The 13,002-nt window shown below is 55.1% G+C and overlaps 1 protein-coding gene across 2 annotated transcripts in view; it reads left to right on the forward strand.

Moving 5' to 3' along the window:
* The first annotated feature begins 956 nt into the window (after positions 1-956).
* WDR62 (WD repeat domain 62) overlaps positions 957-13,002 on the forward strand; it is a 34,389-nt gene continuing 22,343 nt past the window's right edge. Inside the window, exons 1-9 of one of the 2 annotated variants that reach the window (XM_008249558.4) lie at positions 957-1,580; positions 4,483-4,574; positions 5,856-5,918; positions 8,854-8,911; positions 9,115-9,285; positions 9,816-9,953; positions 10,294-10,476; positions 11,673-11,833; positions 12,695-12,884. In XM_008249558.4, the coding sequence (XP_008247780.3) occupies positions 1,404-1,580; positions 4,483-4,574; positions 5,856-5,918; positions 8,854-8,911; positions 9,115-9,285; positions 9,816-9,953; positions 10,294-10,476; positions 11,673-11,833; positions 12,695-12,884 (1,233 nt within the window). In that variant the 5' untranslated portion in view covers positions 957-1,403. The remainder of the gene's footprint in view (positions 1,581-4,482; positions 4,575-5,855; positions 5,919-8,853; positions 8,912-9,114; positions 9,286-9,815; positions 9,954-10,293; positions 10,477-11,672; positions 11,834-12,694; positions 12,885-13,002) is intronic. The other variant, XM_008249559.4, reaches the window with a different exon arrangement.

A 13,002-nucleotide genomic window follows, 5' to 3' on the forward strand; every position in this document is an offset into this window, starting at 1 on the left:
AGGCTGCTTTTAGCTATGTATGGGGGAGCAGACTGAGGCAGTGTGGGGCAGGGGCAGGGGGCGGCAGAGCACAGAGATCAAGGCTCCATCTGGGCTGCTGTCCTGTGTCAGAGTGACTGCGGGCCAAAGTGAGACGCTTCACTCTTACTGATGTGATTTCAAGCTGCAACGTGTGCCACAGCCTGATTTCGGCAACGTCTGCCAGTAAGAAGGCAGCGGTCACTCAGAAGGAGCGCTCTGCCTCTCACACCTGCTAGCCTCTCCGATGCCTGTTAGCTCAGACACACACATGGGATGGCGGAGTTCTTAGCAGTCCAAGCTAATTCTGACTTTTTCAAGTCTCAAGAGAGAGGTAAGGATGAGAGTAAGCGATCAACCGAGGGGAAAGGCTGTGGAAAGTCCGTTTTGCGTTGAGTTTGAGACGTCTGAAATTCCTGGGGACAGCGAGTGGGCAGTCGGGGACCCTCGCACAGCCTGGACACCTCCTGCCCCTCTGCCGACTGCGCGCATCACCATCTGCGGCTGGTCGCTTACCCCTGCTGTTGCATCTGCACTTGGCACGTGCAGGCAGCGTTCACTGCTGCCGTTCTAACCCTGCTCCCCCCGCCCCGCCCTGCGCTCACTTGCAGAAGCTCAGGGGGCGTCTGTCCGCGCCCAGCCGGCCCGCAGCGTTGGAACAGTTCGGAGCCCTGCAGTATTTGGGCAAGACCACCCTGCCCCGCTGAGCTCAGCCGGGTCCCGGCCGGGCCCCGCCCGCGCGCTCTGCGCCTGCCTCACGTGACCGCCTTGGTGTCCCGTCACGTGACGGGGGACCAGGGAAGACGCCGGCGTGCTAGGCGCGCCTCCGCGTTACCACAGTTACGCCCTTGTCACGAGGCGAATGGGACCCCGCGAAGGCTTCTGCACAGAGCCGCTCTTCGCCGCCCTAACCTTGGTCACGTGGTGCGGGAGCAGCGGCGTCACGACGGTTCTGAGCATGCGCCCTCCTAACCCACGGGCCCGTCAGTCTTTCGGCTCCACTCTACGCGTACATCCGGGAGACTGCTCCAGCGCGAACAGTCGTCCTGGGTGGCCAGAAAAGGCGAGACGAGGAGGCTATAGCCTGAGTCTTGTGGAAGTTAAAACCCGTGCGTCCCAGTGAATGATGAAAACGCAGACTGGATGAAAAACACCAAGACCCCGAGCCAGCACTACGTGGCTCCGCCCTGCCAGACTCCCCGCTCCGCCTCTCGGCCCCCATTGGTCAAGAGCGCCGCCCGGCAGCCCTGAGATTGGCCAGGAGGGCGGCCCGCCGCGACCAATAGGCAGCGGCGCTGGCTTTCCCGCGGCCATTCGCTATTCGAGCGGGTCGTGGCGGCTCCGGCGGTTGGGAGGTTTAACGGCCGCCGGTCTCCGGCGCGACGATGGCGGCCTTAGGGCCCGGAGGCTACGCGCGGAACGATGCAGTCGAGAAGCTGCCATCTGTCATGGCGGGAGTTCCGGCGCGGAAGGGCCAGTCCTCTCCGCCCCCGGCCCCAGCGCTCTGCCTCCGGCGGCGGACGCGACTGTCGGCGGCGCCCGAGGACACCGTGCAAAACCGGGTGAGGAGCCGCGCGCCCTGCCTACCCCAGTCCTGGGCTTCCCTGGGCCGTCCCCTCAGGTGGCCGCAGGCCCCGCCCCGTCGCCGTGCTCCTCCCACCTGCCCGTCTGCGCTCGGGTGGCTGTCCATCACTCCGGGCTCCGCACCCCGCGGCGGAGCGCTCCCGGGGTTCTGCCCGGGTTCCACCTGCTCCGAATGCGCTCTGCCGCCGCCGATCACCGCCCAGCCTCGCCTCGGTGTGCGTCAGAGGTCTCCCTGGGCGCTTCCACTTCTGTTAGCCTCAGCCCGCTGTGTCTTGAGGGTCCTTCGCTAGGTCCCGTCTCTTCCTCGGGTCCGCTCTGCCTTGTCTTTCTTCCTTCGCCCAAGTGGGACTGTGGCGAGGGTGGGAGTCGCTGTGAACTCTCAGCAGCGCTGCCGGGGGGCGCAGAACCGTGGCAGCCAATGATTGGAGAATAGGTGGAAGGGATTCCGGGTGCGCGGGCATGCTTTTCAAAATTGCGCTCCCTGGGCACAAAGGCTGTGTGTGTGTGTGTGTGTATATATATATATATATATAATATATATATATAAACATTTTATATATATAAAATGGTGACAGCAGGGAGATGAACTTGGGACTCTGACCTTGTCGGCACAGAGTCCAGACAAAAGGTGTGGATGGATGTGCGGTGGCTGCTGGGGGGTCTTATTGCCGCTTTCCTCTGCCCTCTGATTGTATCGCGCTGTCCCCCCTTCTGGCTGTACTTCTATGAGAATGCCCTCGCCTCGCCAGGGATCCGGCACCCTGGCCTACTCTTTTTTTTCCCGAGGCTCCCAGTCGTTCTCCTCCCCCTGGCCTTAGTGTTTTCTGAGCCCTCTCACTGGTCTTCTGTTGCCACCTGCCTGGCTGGCTCCTTGCCATCCCTCGGGCCTCCGCCTGAGAGGCCTCCTGAACGCCCGTCTAACGCAGACAGCCACCTCAGTCTCTCGCCCAGGACCCTGCCTTCAGGGCCCTAGCTGTGCGTACCTGAGGGTGCCTTGGGCTGTAAAGCTGTGTGTGCTGGTGATCGGCAGTAGCAGATTTGGGGAGAGGTGTGGCAAGGTGGTTCCGAGCACAGCCCCGGCCCAGACTGCCCGAGTGTGAGCCGCAGTGCTGCTCCTCCCAGCAAGCTACGATCTGTCCTGATGTCCTCACTTGTAAAGACGGAGCAGTGATGCCAAGCTCTCCTCGAGTTGTTTGGGATTAAATAAGCTCACGTAGCCTGAGCACCAGAACAACGTGTGGCCTATAGCTAGCACTCTGTTAGTGCTGGCTAATACTGTTCTAGTTTTTAAAAAAAGATTTACTTGTTTGAAAGAGTTACACAGAGAAAGAGGGGGAAACAGAGAAAGAAAGAGAGAGAGATATCTTCCATTTGCTGGTTCACTCTCCAAATGGTGGCAACAGACAGGGTTAGGCCAGGCCAAAGCCAGGAGCCAGGAGCTTCTTCCAGGTCTCCCATGTTGGGGCAGGAGCCCAAGCACTAGGCGCATTAGCAGGGAGCTGGATCAGAAGTGGAGCAGCCTGGACTCAAACAGGTGCCCATATGGGATGCCGGCACTGCAGATAGCAGCTTTACCCACTATACAACTGCACCAGCCCCCTATTATTGTATTTTTAAGTAACGTCATTTGTGTATTTTCCTTGTTTGGCTGCACAGAGAGCATCTGGCTTGCAAAAAACCTCGTCTGAAAATGGCCAGTGATACTAATGCTTAGTAAAACTGATGGGCAGAACAAACAACACAGCACCATCGCTTGGTTTTCTGTCTTAGAATCCTGGCACCTTGCCTTTCTTAAAAAAAAAAAAAAAAAAGATTATTTGAAAGGCAGAGTTAGAGAGAGGCAGAGGCAGAGAGAAAGAGGTCTTCCATCCTCTGGTTCACTCCCCAAGTGGCTGCAACAGCCGGGGCTGTGCTGATCAGAAGCCAGGAGCCTCGAGCTTCTTCCAGGGCTCCCATGTGGGTGCAGGGCCTCAAAGACTTGGGTCATCTTCCACTGCTCTCCCAGGCACATGAGCAGGGAGCTGGATTGGAAATGGAGCAGCTGGGACTTGAACCAGTGCCCATATGGGATGCCAGCACTGCAGGCGGCAGCTTTTTTTACCCACTCCATCACAGGGCTGGCCCCGCACCTCTCCTTTCTGGCCTCTGTCTCCTCATCTGTAAGATGGGGTTGATGCTGATGACAGTGACTATATCAGAGGGCTGTTGTGAGCACTGAACAAGTTAATACAGCTAGAGGTAATTGAAGAGTGCTTAGATCAATAAACACTACTTATTATTATCCTGTGTTTGCTCTTGAATTATAAGGTCAAGTACATGGTTGAGAATAATTACTCAAATTATGAAAATGCCACGATGCTATCAGTCCATACTCAGTTGAGTTTGGTGTGGAGCAGGCCTTTGGCAGAGAGGTTTAGTCTCTCTTGGGGTGCCTCCATCCCATATCAGAGTGGCGGCTTTTCCACGTCTGATCCAGCTTCCTGCTACTGCACACCCAGGGAGGCAGCAGGTAATGGCTTGAGTGCTTGGATCCCTGCACTGATATGGGAGACCCGGATTGAGTTCTGGGCTCCCGCTTTTGGCCTGGTGCATCCCCTGCTATTACAGACATTTGGGGAACAAACCAGCACATGGAAGATTTCTCTCTGCCTTTCAGATAAAATGAAAAATATATTTTAAAATTTTTTAAATAAATTAATTAAATAAATTGTTAAGCATGACAAGGTCTGGCCCATTTAACTTTGAGAATTTTTAAAAAAATGTTCTTTCCAATGTGCTAACGTTGTAACAAGCGTTGAAGAAGGCACACCTCCGTGCATGAACCGTCATCATGCTTGTGAACCATTAAAGGTGCTTCTCACTCGGGCCTTCTCTTTGCAGGTGTCTCTTGAGAAGGTCCTTGGCATCACAGCCCAGAACAGCAGTGGCCTCACCTGTGACCCTGGCACAGGCCACGTGGCCTACCTAGCAGGGTGAGTGAAAGGGGGGACGGGGGCAGGGAAGAGGTGGACGTCTAATCATTCCTAGGGAGTTTGGAGCCTGGAGTCATCCGTGACTCTCTCTGGGCCTCGGCCTTCCCATACGGAATGTGGATCATGCTGCCTAGTTCTGAGCACTGTGGAGAGTGTTCCGTGGGCCCGTCAGCACCTAGAACGCTCTGTGAGTGCTGTGAGAGCCTTGCTGGTGCCCACTGGAGGGAGGTGGCAGAGGGGCTGGTGCTGGGAAGGTGCCCTGTGCTGTTGGGTTACCTGGGTTTGTGTCCCAGCTCTCTGTGCGTGTCCCCCTGAGCCTCTGCTTCTACTCCTGTACTGCAGACGTAGTGGCACCCTCTGCGTGGGTAGTTGACAGGACTGAAGGAGGTCCTGCAGTGTTTTGTTTGCAAAAACTGATAATCCTTTTTTTTTTTTTTTTTAAGATTTATCCATTTAGTTGAAAGGCAGAGCTACAGAGAGGCAGAGGCAAAGAGAGAGAGGTCTTCCATCTGCTGGTTCACTCCCCAGATGGCTAACAGCCAGAGCTGAGTCTATTTGAAGCCAGCAGCCAGGAGTTTCTACCAGGTCTCCCATGTGGGTGCAGGGGCCCAAGGACTTGGGCCATCTTCTACTGCTTTCCTAGACCACAGCAGAGAGCTGGATTGGAAGTGGAGCAGCTGGGTCTCGAGCCAGTTCCCATATGGGATGCCGGCACTGTAGGCAGCAGCTTTACCCTCTATTCCACAGAACCAGCCCTGCAAATACTGATCTTGCCTGGCGCTGTTCTAAACACCAAAGGGACATCCCGTTCCCCGGCAGGGATAGTAATAATGCTTGGGAAGGTGTCTGGCCCCGGTTGAGTCACCTCTTGAGACACCTGCATCCCACGTTGTGTGCCGGATTCAAGGCCTTGCACCTCTGCTTCCAGTCCAGTTTCCCATTAATGTGTACCTTGGGAGGCGGTAGATGATCACTTAAGTTCTTGGGTCCCTGCCACCCACGTAGAAGCCTGGAACAGAGTTCCTAGCTTTGGCCTGGCCCAACCCTGGCTGTTGCAGGTGTTTGGGGAGTGAATCAATGGATAGAAGATCTGTTTTTCTGCCTTTGAAATAACAATCTTTAAAAATTAAAAAACAGGGCCCTAGAATTATTGTAAACACTGGGGAGGGGGGGTCAGAGAGAGTCTTGTTTTCAGAGGTGGCCTTATTCGTGTGCGGCACCAGAAGCAGGCCTGGAGCCCAGTGCTCTCTGCAATCCATGCACCTCTTCCTCTCTCCTCAGCTGTGTGGTGGTGATTTTGAACCCTAAGGAGAACAAGCAGCAGCACATCTTGAACACCGCCAGGTAGGCTGGGGCCTGGGCACGGGCAGGGGTGGCACCGTCCCGCCCGGCAGAGCCTGGACGTGCTCTCGCATAGCTGACTCATGCATTCACTCATGGTTCAGCGGCGCTCACCAGTGCTGGGTGCTCTTCTGGGTGCCGGGGACCCAGCGGTGAGCAAAAGAGATGGAACTCTGCTTCCTGGAGCGGAGAGCCCCGTGAGGGAGACGGACTGTAAACCGGTCAGCAGATTGCTGGTTGTCATGAGCAGTGCTGTGGAGGGCACTTGGGGACGTGGTGAGGCCAGTGTGCAGGCAGTGAGTGGAGGAGAGCCTCAGCAGGGGGCTCAGGGAACGCCTCCCATGTCTGAGACCTGAAATAGTGAGGGGGAGAGTGACTGGCACGGAGGCGTCCACCCTGAGCCCCAGGGCCTGTCTTAGGAGCTGGCGTGGCCAGTGAGAGGGATTTCACCCTGACTGCAGATCAGAGTCGCCTCATCCCTGGGCCACACCCAGGGAAGGCCGAGTCGGTTGCTCTGGGGTGATAGTTGTCATTAACAAAATTATTGTGACTTACAAGAATAGCATAAAGAACCTGTATGCCTTTTACCCATAGCTCCCAAATGGTAACATTTTACCATATTTTTTTATCATTCTCTGTGCATATGCATACTAATTTTTTCTCAATGATCTGGAAGCAGTTACTAGCCTTATATCTCAAATACTTCGCGGTGTATGTCGTACGAAAAACGACATAATGCTTCAAAACCGTAGTACCTCCAGGAAAACCTGGAGATCCACACCAGCACATCGCTGTCAGATGTGTACTCCTCAGGGGACTCCATGCAGATTTCACCATTTGTCCCAGGTGCCCCTCAGAGCCAGAGGATTCTGTCCAGGATCACTCATCGCATGCACGTCTGTGCTCAGTCTCCGCAGGCTGAAGCAGCTCCTGTCTGTCCTTGAGTTTCAGAATAGGTATTCTGTAGAATGTGCCAGCATTTGGGTTCATCTGATGTTTCTCATGGGTAGTTTCAGGGTCTCCGTCTTTGATAAGAGAGCCTCAAAAGCACCACGTGCCTGTCGGTGCCCCCTTTCAGGACGTCTTCATCCAGTCCCATGTCCCCTTGGAGCCCGTGGTTCAGGTGGCACCTGCCAGACTCCCCACGGCAGAGCCTCCTGTCGGCGTCGTGATTAGCAGGCATCCTGGGGGCGTCTCCAGCGAGCCTCACAGGTGGCATCCTGTTTCTTTAGCACAGTAGGGTAGGGGCCGCATTTGTAGCACAGCAGGTCAAGCTGCTGCCTGCGACACCAGAGTCCTGGCTGCTCTGCTTCCAGTCCAGCTCCCTGCTAACGCACCTGGGAAGCAGCAAAGATGGCCCAAGTGCTAGGACCGAGTTCCTGTCATCTTGCTTTGGCCTGGTCCAGCCCTGGTCAGTGCAGCCACTTGGGGACTGAACCAGCCGATGGAAGATTCTCTCTTTCTCTTCCTTTCTTACTATGTAACTCTTAAAAAAAAAAAAAAAAAAAAAAAAGCTTCGCAGCAGGGTGGGCATTGGCACAACGGGTTAAGCAGCTGTAGTGCCAAAGTTTGAGCCCCACCTCTGCTTCCTGTTTGTTCCTGTTAGTTTCCTGCTAATGTGCCTGGGAGATAGCACGTGTGATTCAGGTGTTGGGGTCAAGTGTGGGAGACTGACATGGACTTCCTGGCCAGCTGCTGTGGGCATTTGGGGAATGAATTAGTGGATGGGAGATCTCCCTCTATCTCTGTATCTCCGTCAGTCTACCTTTCAGATAAGTGAAAATGAATAACCTTTAAAAAAAAAAAGCTCTTCCAGGGATTCTCACGTGTGGCCAGGACTAAGAACTATTGGCCGAGCGGCTTGGGCTCCACCCTGCTGCGGGAGAAACCCTGGGGCAGACTTCCCTGGGTTGAGGTATTCTCACCAGCGAAACTGGCTGACGAGAGTCCTCACCTGCAGTGATGCCCACGGAACATCTGGGGACGGGACACGCACAGGCCGGGGTGGCTGCAGGTGACAGTGCGCATGGCTCTGCACACAAGGGCATGCTGTTCCCACATATAAGGAATCTAGAGGTGGGCAGCTGGGCCAGGCTGAAGCCGGGAGCCAGGAACTCCGTTGGGGTCTCCCATGTGGCTGGCAGAGCAGGGAGCCGGCTCAGCAGCAGAACAATCAGGACTCGAACCAGCAGTCTGATAGAGGATGCCAGTGTCGCAAGCGGCAGTTTAACCTGCCGAGCCACAGAGCTGACCCCAGAGGTATTTTCATAGTCACCTGCTTTCCAGGTTACTGACTCAGGCGAGGGAAGTCAACTGAGTTAGTAGACTGTTAAATAACACAGGAATAGGAAATTAAAAGAGAAAGGAGAGAAAACAAAACTACTATTCACAGGGAGCAGTGAATCTTGTTTCCAAACAACGTGCAGGCTGGTGTGTCTGGTCCTTTGGTCCTTCCACAGGCTAGCTACAAGTGGGAGAGAAAGGTTTTGGTTGGTTTTGGGCTTTCCAAACACCTGGAGCGTTTAGTCCTGGAGCACATGCTGCAAGCTGGCTGCTGTCTGCCAGGGTCCTCCACCAGCACCACCCCTTCAGTGAGGCCATCGCCTACCTAAATCACCTGCGCTTGCATTTCTCAGGGTTACAAGGAGGGTGGGTGTTAGGGAGCCCACCCCCGCGGAGGCAGAAGAAAGCTATCCTGTGCATTGTTCTCCCCATTTGGGTTTGGAGTTTTAGGGAGGAAGGGGCCTTTGCTTCCACTCCCGTTTTTCCCACGTGCTGGGCTGGACACAACAGGTGGCGCTGGCCCTGTGGGAATTGTTCTCATCGCCTCTCCTGGCCCCCTTCAAGGCTTAGGAGTCAGGAGTGGGCAGAGCCAGGCTGGGCCCAGGCCGCGCAGCCTCAGCAGAACCCAGTAAACAGCTCTCTTCCTTGTCCCCAGGAAGTCCCTGAGCGCTCTGGCCTTCTCTCCTGATGGGAAGTACATAGTGACAGGAGAGGTGAGTCACATCGTGATTGAGCAGGGGGTAAGGTTCCGAGCCACTCCTGCTCCCAGCAGGGCTGGCAGTCACTGCGTTAGCCCCTGGGACACACGGGGATGGTGGCTTTGGGCACACCCTGTGGTGATGCCTGTTTCAGCCCTGACAGCCCCTGTAGCCCTCCCTGGTACAGAGCCCAGCAGTAATGGCTCCACCTTCCCCAGAATGGGCACAGGCCAGCGGTGCGCATCTGGGACGTGGAGGAGAAAAGTCAGGTGGCGGAGATGCTGGGCCACAAGTATGGCGTGGCCTGTGTGGCCTTCTCACCCAATATGAAGCACATCGTGTCCATGGGATACCAGCACGACATGGTACTCAACGTCTGGGACTGGAAGGTGAGAGCCAGCCAGCAGGCGTTGTGGGCAGGCAGCCCGTTGAGAGCAAATCGAGTCTCAGGCATTGGGAGAAGTCAGTGATAGACTCGGTGAAGTGCGCATTCAGCCAGCAGGTGTTTATTAAGTAGCTGCTATACACACCATAAGCTCTCAGCTAGAGGAGCTTTAGAATTACGCTTGTACTCACCTGCTGTGACCTGTAGCAAAGGTCTTAACCTGTCTGTGAGGCTGTTTCTCATCTGCGGTAGCATTCACCCAATTGAGTTTAGACTTCAGCAAACTGAAATGTCCTGGAAGACTGGGCTTGAGGGCAGTCTGGGGAGCGGGCAGAGGACCTGGAGTCAGCACTAGCAGATGCCTCCCTTCTGGAGGTTAGGAGTGAGAGTCACATACAGCTTTCCCGTGAACAGCTCGTGGGGTCCAAGGAAAGCAGATGGAATAGGGGGGTGCAGGGAGACCCAGGGCCACAAAGGTACAAATAGCATAACGGGTGGGTGTTGCCATGAGCTTCTCTGCACTGAATCTTCCAGAAAGACATCGTGGTGGCCTCCAACAAGGTGTCGTGCAGGGTCATCGCCCTGTCCTTCTCTGAAGATAGCAGCTATTTTGTCACTGTTGGGAACCGGCATGTGAGGTTCTGGTTCTTGGACGTCTCCACAGAAGCAAAGGTGAATTCCAGTCCCGCCACCTTAACCAGGCCCTTGGGAGGTTGCCAGCGGCTGTGGCATGGGCCCCGTCTCTACCTGAGATTTGGTGGCAGTGGTCTCGGAGGTCACCAGGCCTCTCAGGGGTCCAAATTCTATTTCTGGGCCTCTGCCTGGCAGACCCTGCTTCGATCCTGGCCCTGGGACCGGACCTCATTCTTGGATTGGCGCTTTCCAACCCTTCTGCCCAGAGTGTGCTTGAACTATAGAGTCCTGTTGTGCTTTCTGGTCCCCGGGGCCCATCGTGGTGTACTGGGGGCTAGGCTGTGGGGCCGGTCTCTCACTTGTTCTGCTATGCCTCCAGGTGACAGGCACTGTGCCCCTCGTAGGGCGCTCGGGCATCCTGGGCGAACTTCACAACAACATCTTCTGTGGCGTGGCGTGTGGCCGGGGCCAGGTGGCAGGCAGTACCTTCTGTGTGTCCTACTCGGGCCTGCTCTGCCAGTTCAACGAGAAGAGGGTGCTGGAGAAGTGGATCAATCTGAAGGTACCCCGGTCCCTCCCTGCCATCGCCGGGGGCCGTGCTCTTTGCCCGTGTGGGTCTTCAGCGATGCTCCCTCTCCCCCTGCTGCTCACGAGTTGACCTCACGAGTTCTGCTTGTGTGACTCCGGGTGACCAACTCTTCCTCTCTGAGCCTCGGTTTCCCCATCCGTAAAGTGGGGATACTGCCTTCCTCGCAGAGTTGATAAGGGAGTCTCAGGAAATAACGTGAGTGAGGCGCCTAGCACAGGGCCGGACCTCGTCTTCACTGAGCCTCTTGGCTGTGGAGGGGGCTGTGTTTCCCTTTTTGCAAATCTAAGGTACCACTGAGTTCATCACTTTCTCGTCCAAAATGCTACACAAAACACATGAAAATTAAACTGAAGGATAGTATATCAATGAGTTGCAGCTCTGATGGTTTGGTGAGGCCGCGCTGTCTGCATTCCAAGCTCGGTTGTCTGTGTGGCTGCCGGCGGGAGCATTGTAGTTTCATTCCGCTTCCCAGCTTGCTCTCGTAACTCAGACCTCCAGAGGTCACCTGCAGGGCTAATGGCATGCAAAAGAATTCCAGGTTTTCTCTGTCTTTCCTAAATATTTTATGTTTTTCTCATTTTAATCCTCTTACCAAAACTTAGGCAGCTTTTAAGCAAGTCAGACGCTTTTACAAACAGGTGTTTAGTGTCTGAGCACCAGATAACTCATAAATGAATTCCTTGCTTTAAATTTGGGGGGAAAAAATTGAGTGCAGAGGTCTGGCTCTTCCTGCATCTTTTATCTGCATATCCTGTTGGGACAGAACAATCCTTCCATATCCTCTAAGTATTTTCTGTGCTGTGCAGGAGTGTGCCTGTTCCGAAGTTGTTTCTAAACAACAGGAAATAAAATGTAAGCCTAAAGTTGAGCCTTATCACTGGAGGTGGCCTACATGAAGGGGTGCTTTCCACTCACAGCTTAAGTTGCTCTGAAGACAGCAGTGAGAACTCTGTTCCAGCCGGTGCCTCTCTGCCCATCGGCAGGTTTCCTTCAATAGTGACCACGTGTTCCATCCTGACCAAAAATCTTAAAAGGTGCCAAGATGAGTGTCTTAGCTCCAAGGAAGCAGAAGTCTTCTCTGGAGCCCAGGGCTGCTCTGTCAGTCCCTGTGCTCCTGGGCCAGGCCATATGAAGCATGAGGTTCACTGGCGTCTCCTTTGTCCCCACAGGTCTCCCTGTCCTCCTGCCTCTGCGTCAGCCAGGAGCTCATCTTCTGCGGCTGCACAGATGGGATAGTCCGCATCTTCGAGGCCCACAGCCTGCATTACCTCGCCAACCTGCCGAAGCCACACTACCTTGGGGTAGATGTGGCACTGGGCCTGGAGCCTAGGTACTGCCCAGCAGGGAAGGGAGAGGGGGCAGGGAGGGGCCGTCTAGAATCTGCCAGTGTGCATGGGAGGATGTTAGGAGATGAGGTGCAAGGATGGATGGAAGGAACTGGTCCTCTAGTCTGGGGCGTGACCAGCCTGTGCTGCTGGGTTGAGACTGGATGGAAGGGCTGAGCTGTGGCTTAACTTCCTGTTTGTTGTAAGACTGTTTAATAGAAGGGGTGCTGGGTGCTGCCTCTTTGTACATAGTCAGACACTAGCTCGCGGGTGCCTTTCCAAGAGCGTGGAGGGGTCTGGGTGTTGGAAGGAAAGAGGGTGGGGAGCTACCCGCAGCCAGAGGTGTGTTGCGGTAGCCAGGTGGCTGCGCCCCCTGTACTGCAGTTTTCTCATCTGTAACATTGATTACCTGCCTCTCGGGGTGGTTGTGAGAATTCAGTGCAGCTGAAACTCAGCCTGGCATGCAGTCGGTGCTCCATAAGCTAGCCTTGTAGGGAGGCCTCACGCCTTATACAGAGGTTCCGATCATGTGTTGATGAGGCCAAGGAGAGAAGAGGCCCGAGCTGCCTGCCTGTTCTGTGCTCAGAGAGGACAGGCACTTGGGTGGAATGAGAGGAGAGAAATGTGAATGGAAGTGAAAACCTCAAAATAGGGGCCATGTAGAAGCTTCCAGTTGGCAGCCTGTGTTAGAAACAAAGCGAAGGAGAGGGCAGGAGGAAGTAGGGTTGGAGTCGAAGAGATGTTTAGCCACAGATACCACGAGAGGTGGCATTGCCAGGCAGGAGGCGGCCGCAGTGGCACCAGAGGTGGCTGGCACTAGTTAGGGTGACACTGATGGTGATTGACGACCCGTGTGGCCTTGTTAGCTTCCTCTTCCGCAGGAAGGCGGAAGCCGTCTATCCAGATACAGTGGCACTGACGTTTGATCCCGTGCACCAGCGGCTGTCCTGCATTTATAAGGACCACAGCATCTATGTCTGGGATGTCAAGGATATCAACAAAGTGGGCAAGTTGTGGTCAGAGCTCTTCCATAGCTCCTACGTTTGGAATGTGGAGGTGAGCCCCTCTCTCGCTCCCTCTGCCCGCTCTGCTCAGCCCCCGTGTGGGGACCCAGCCAGAAGAAGCTTCTGCAGGGTTTAAGCAGCCCATTCAGCTGCTCTTTCAAAACGTACTC

This window comes from Oryctolagus cuniculus, chromosome 18 (genome assembly GCF_964237555.1).
Source record: "Oryctolagus cuniculus chromosome 18, mOryCun1.1, whole genome shotgun sequence".
NCBI lineage: Eukaryota > Metazoa > Chordata > Mammalia > Lagomorpha > Leporidae > Oryctolagus > Oryctolagus cuniculus.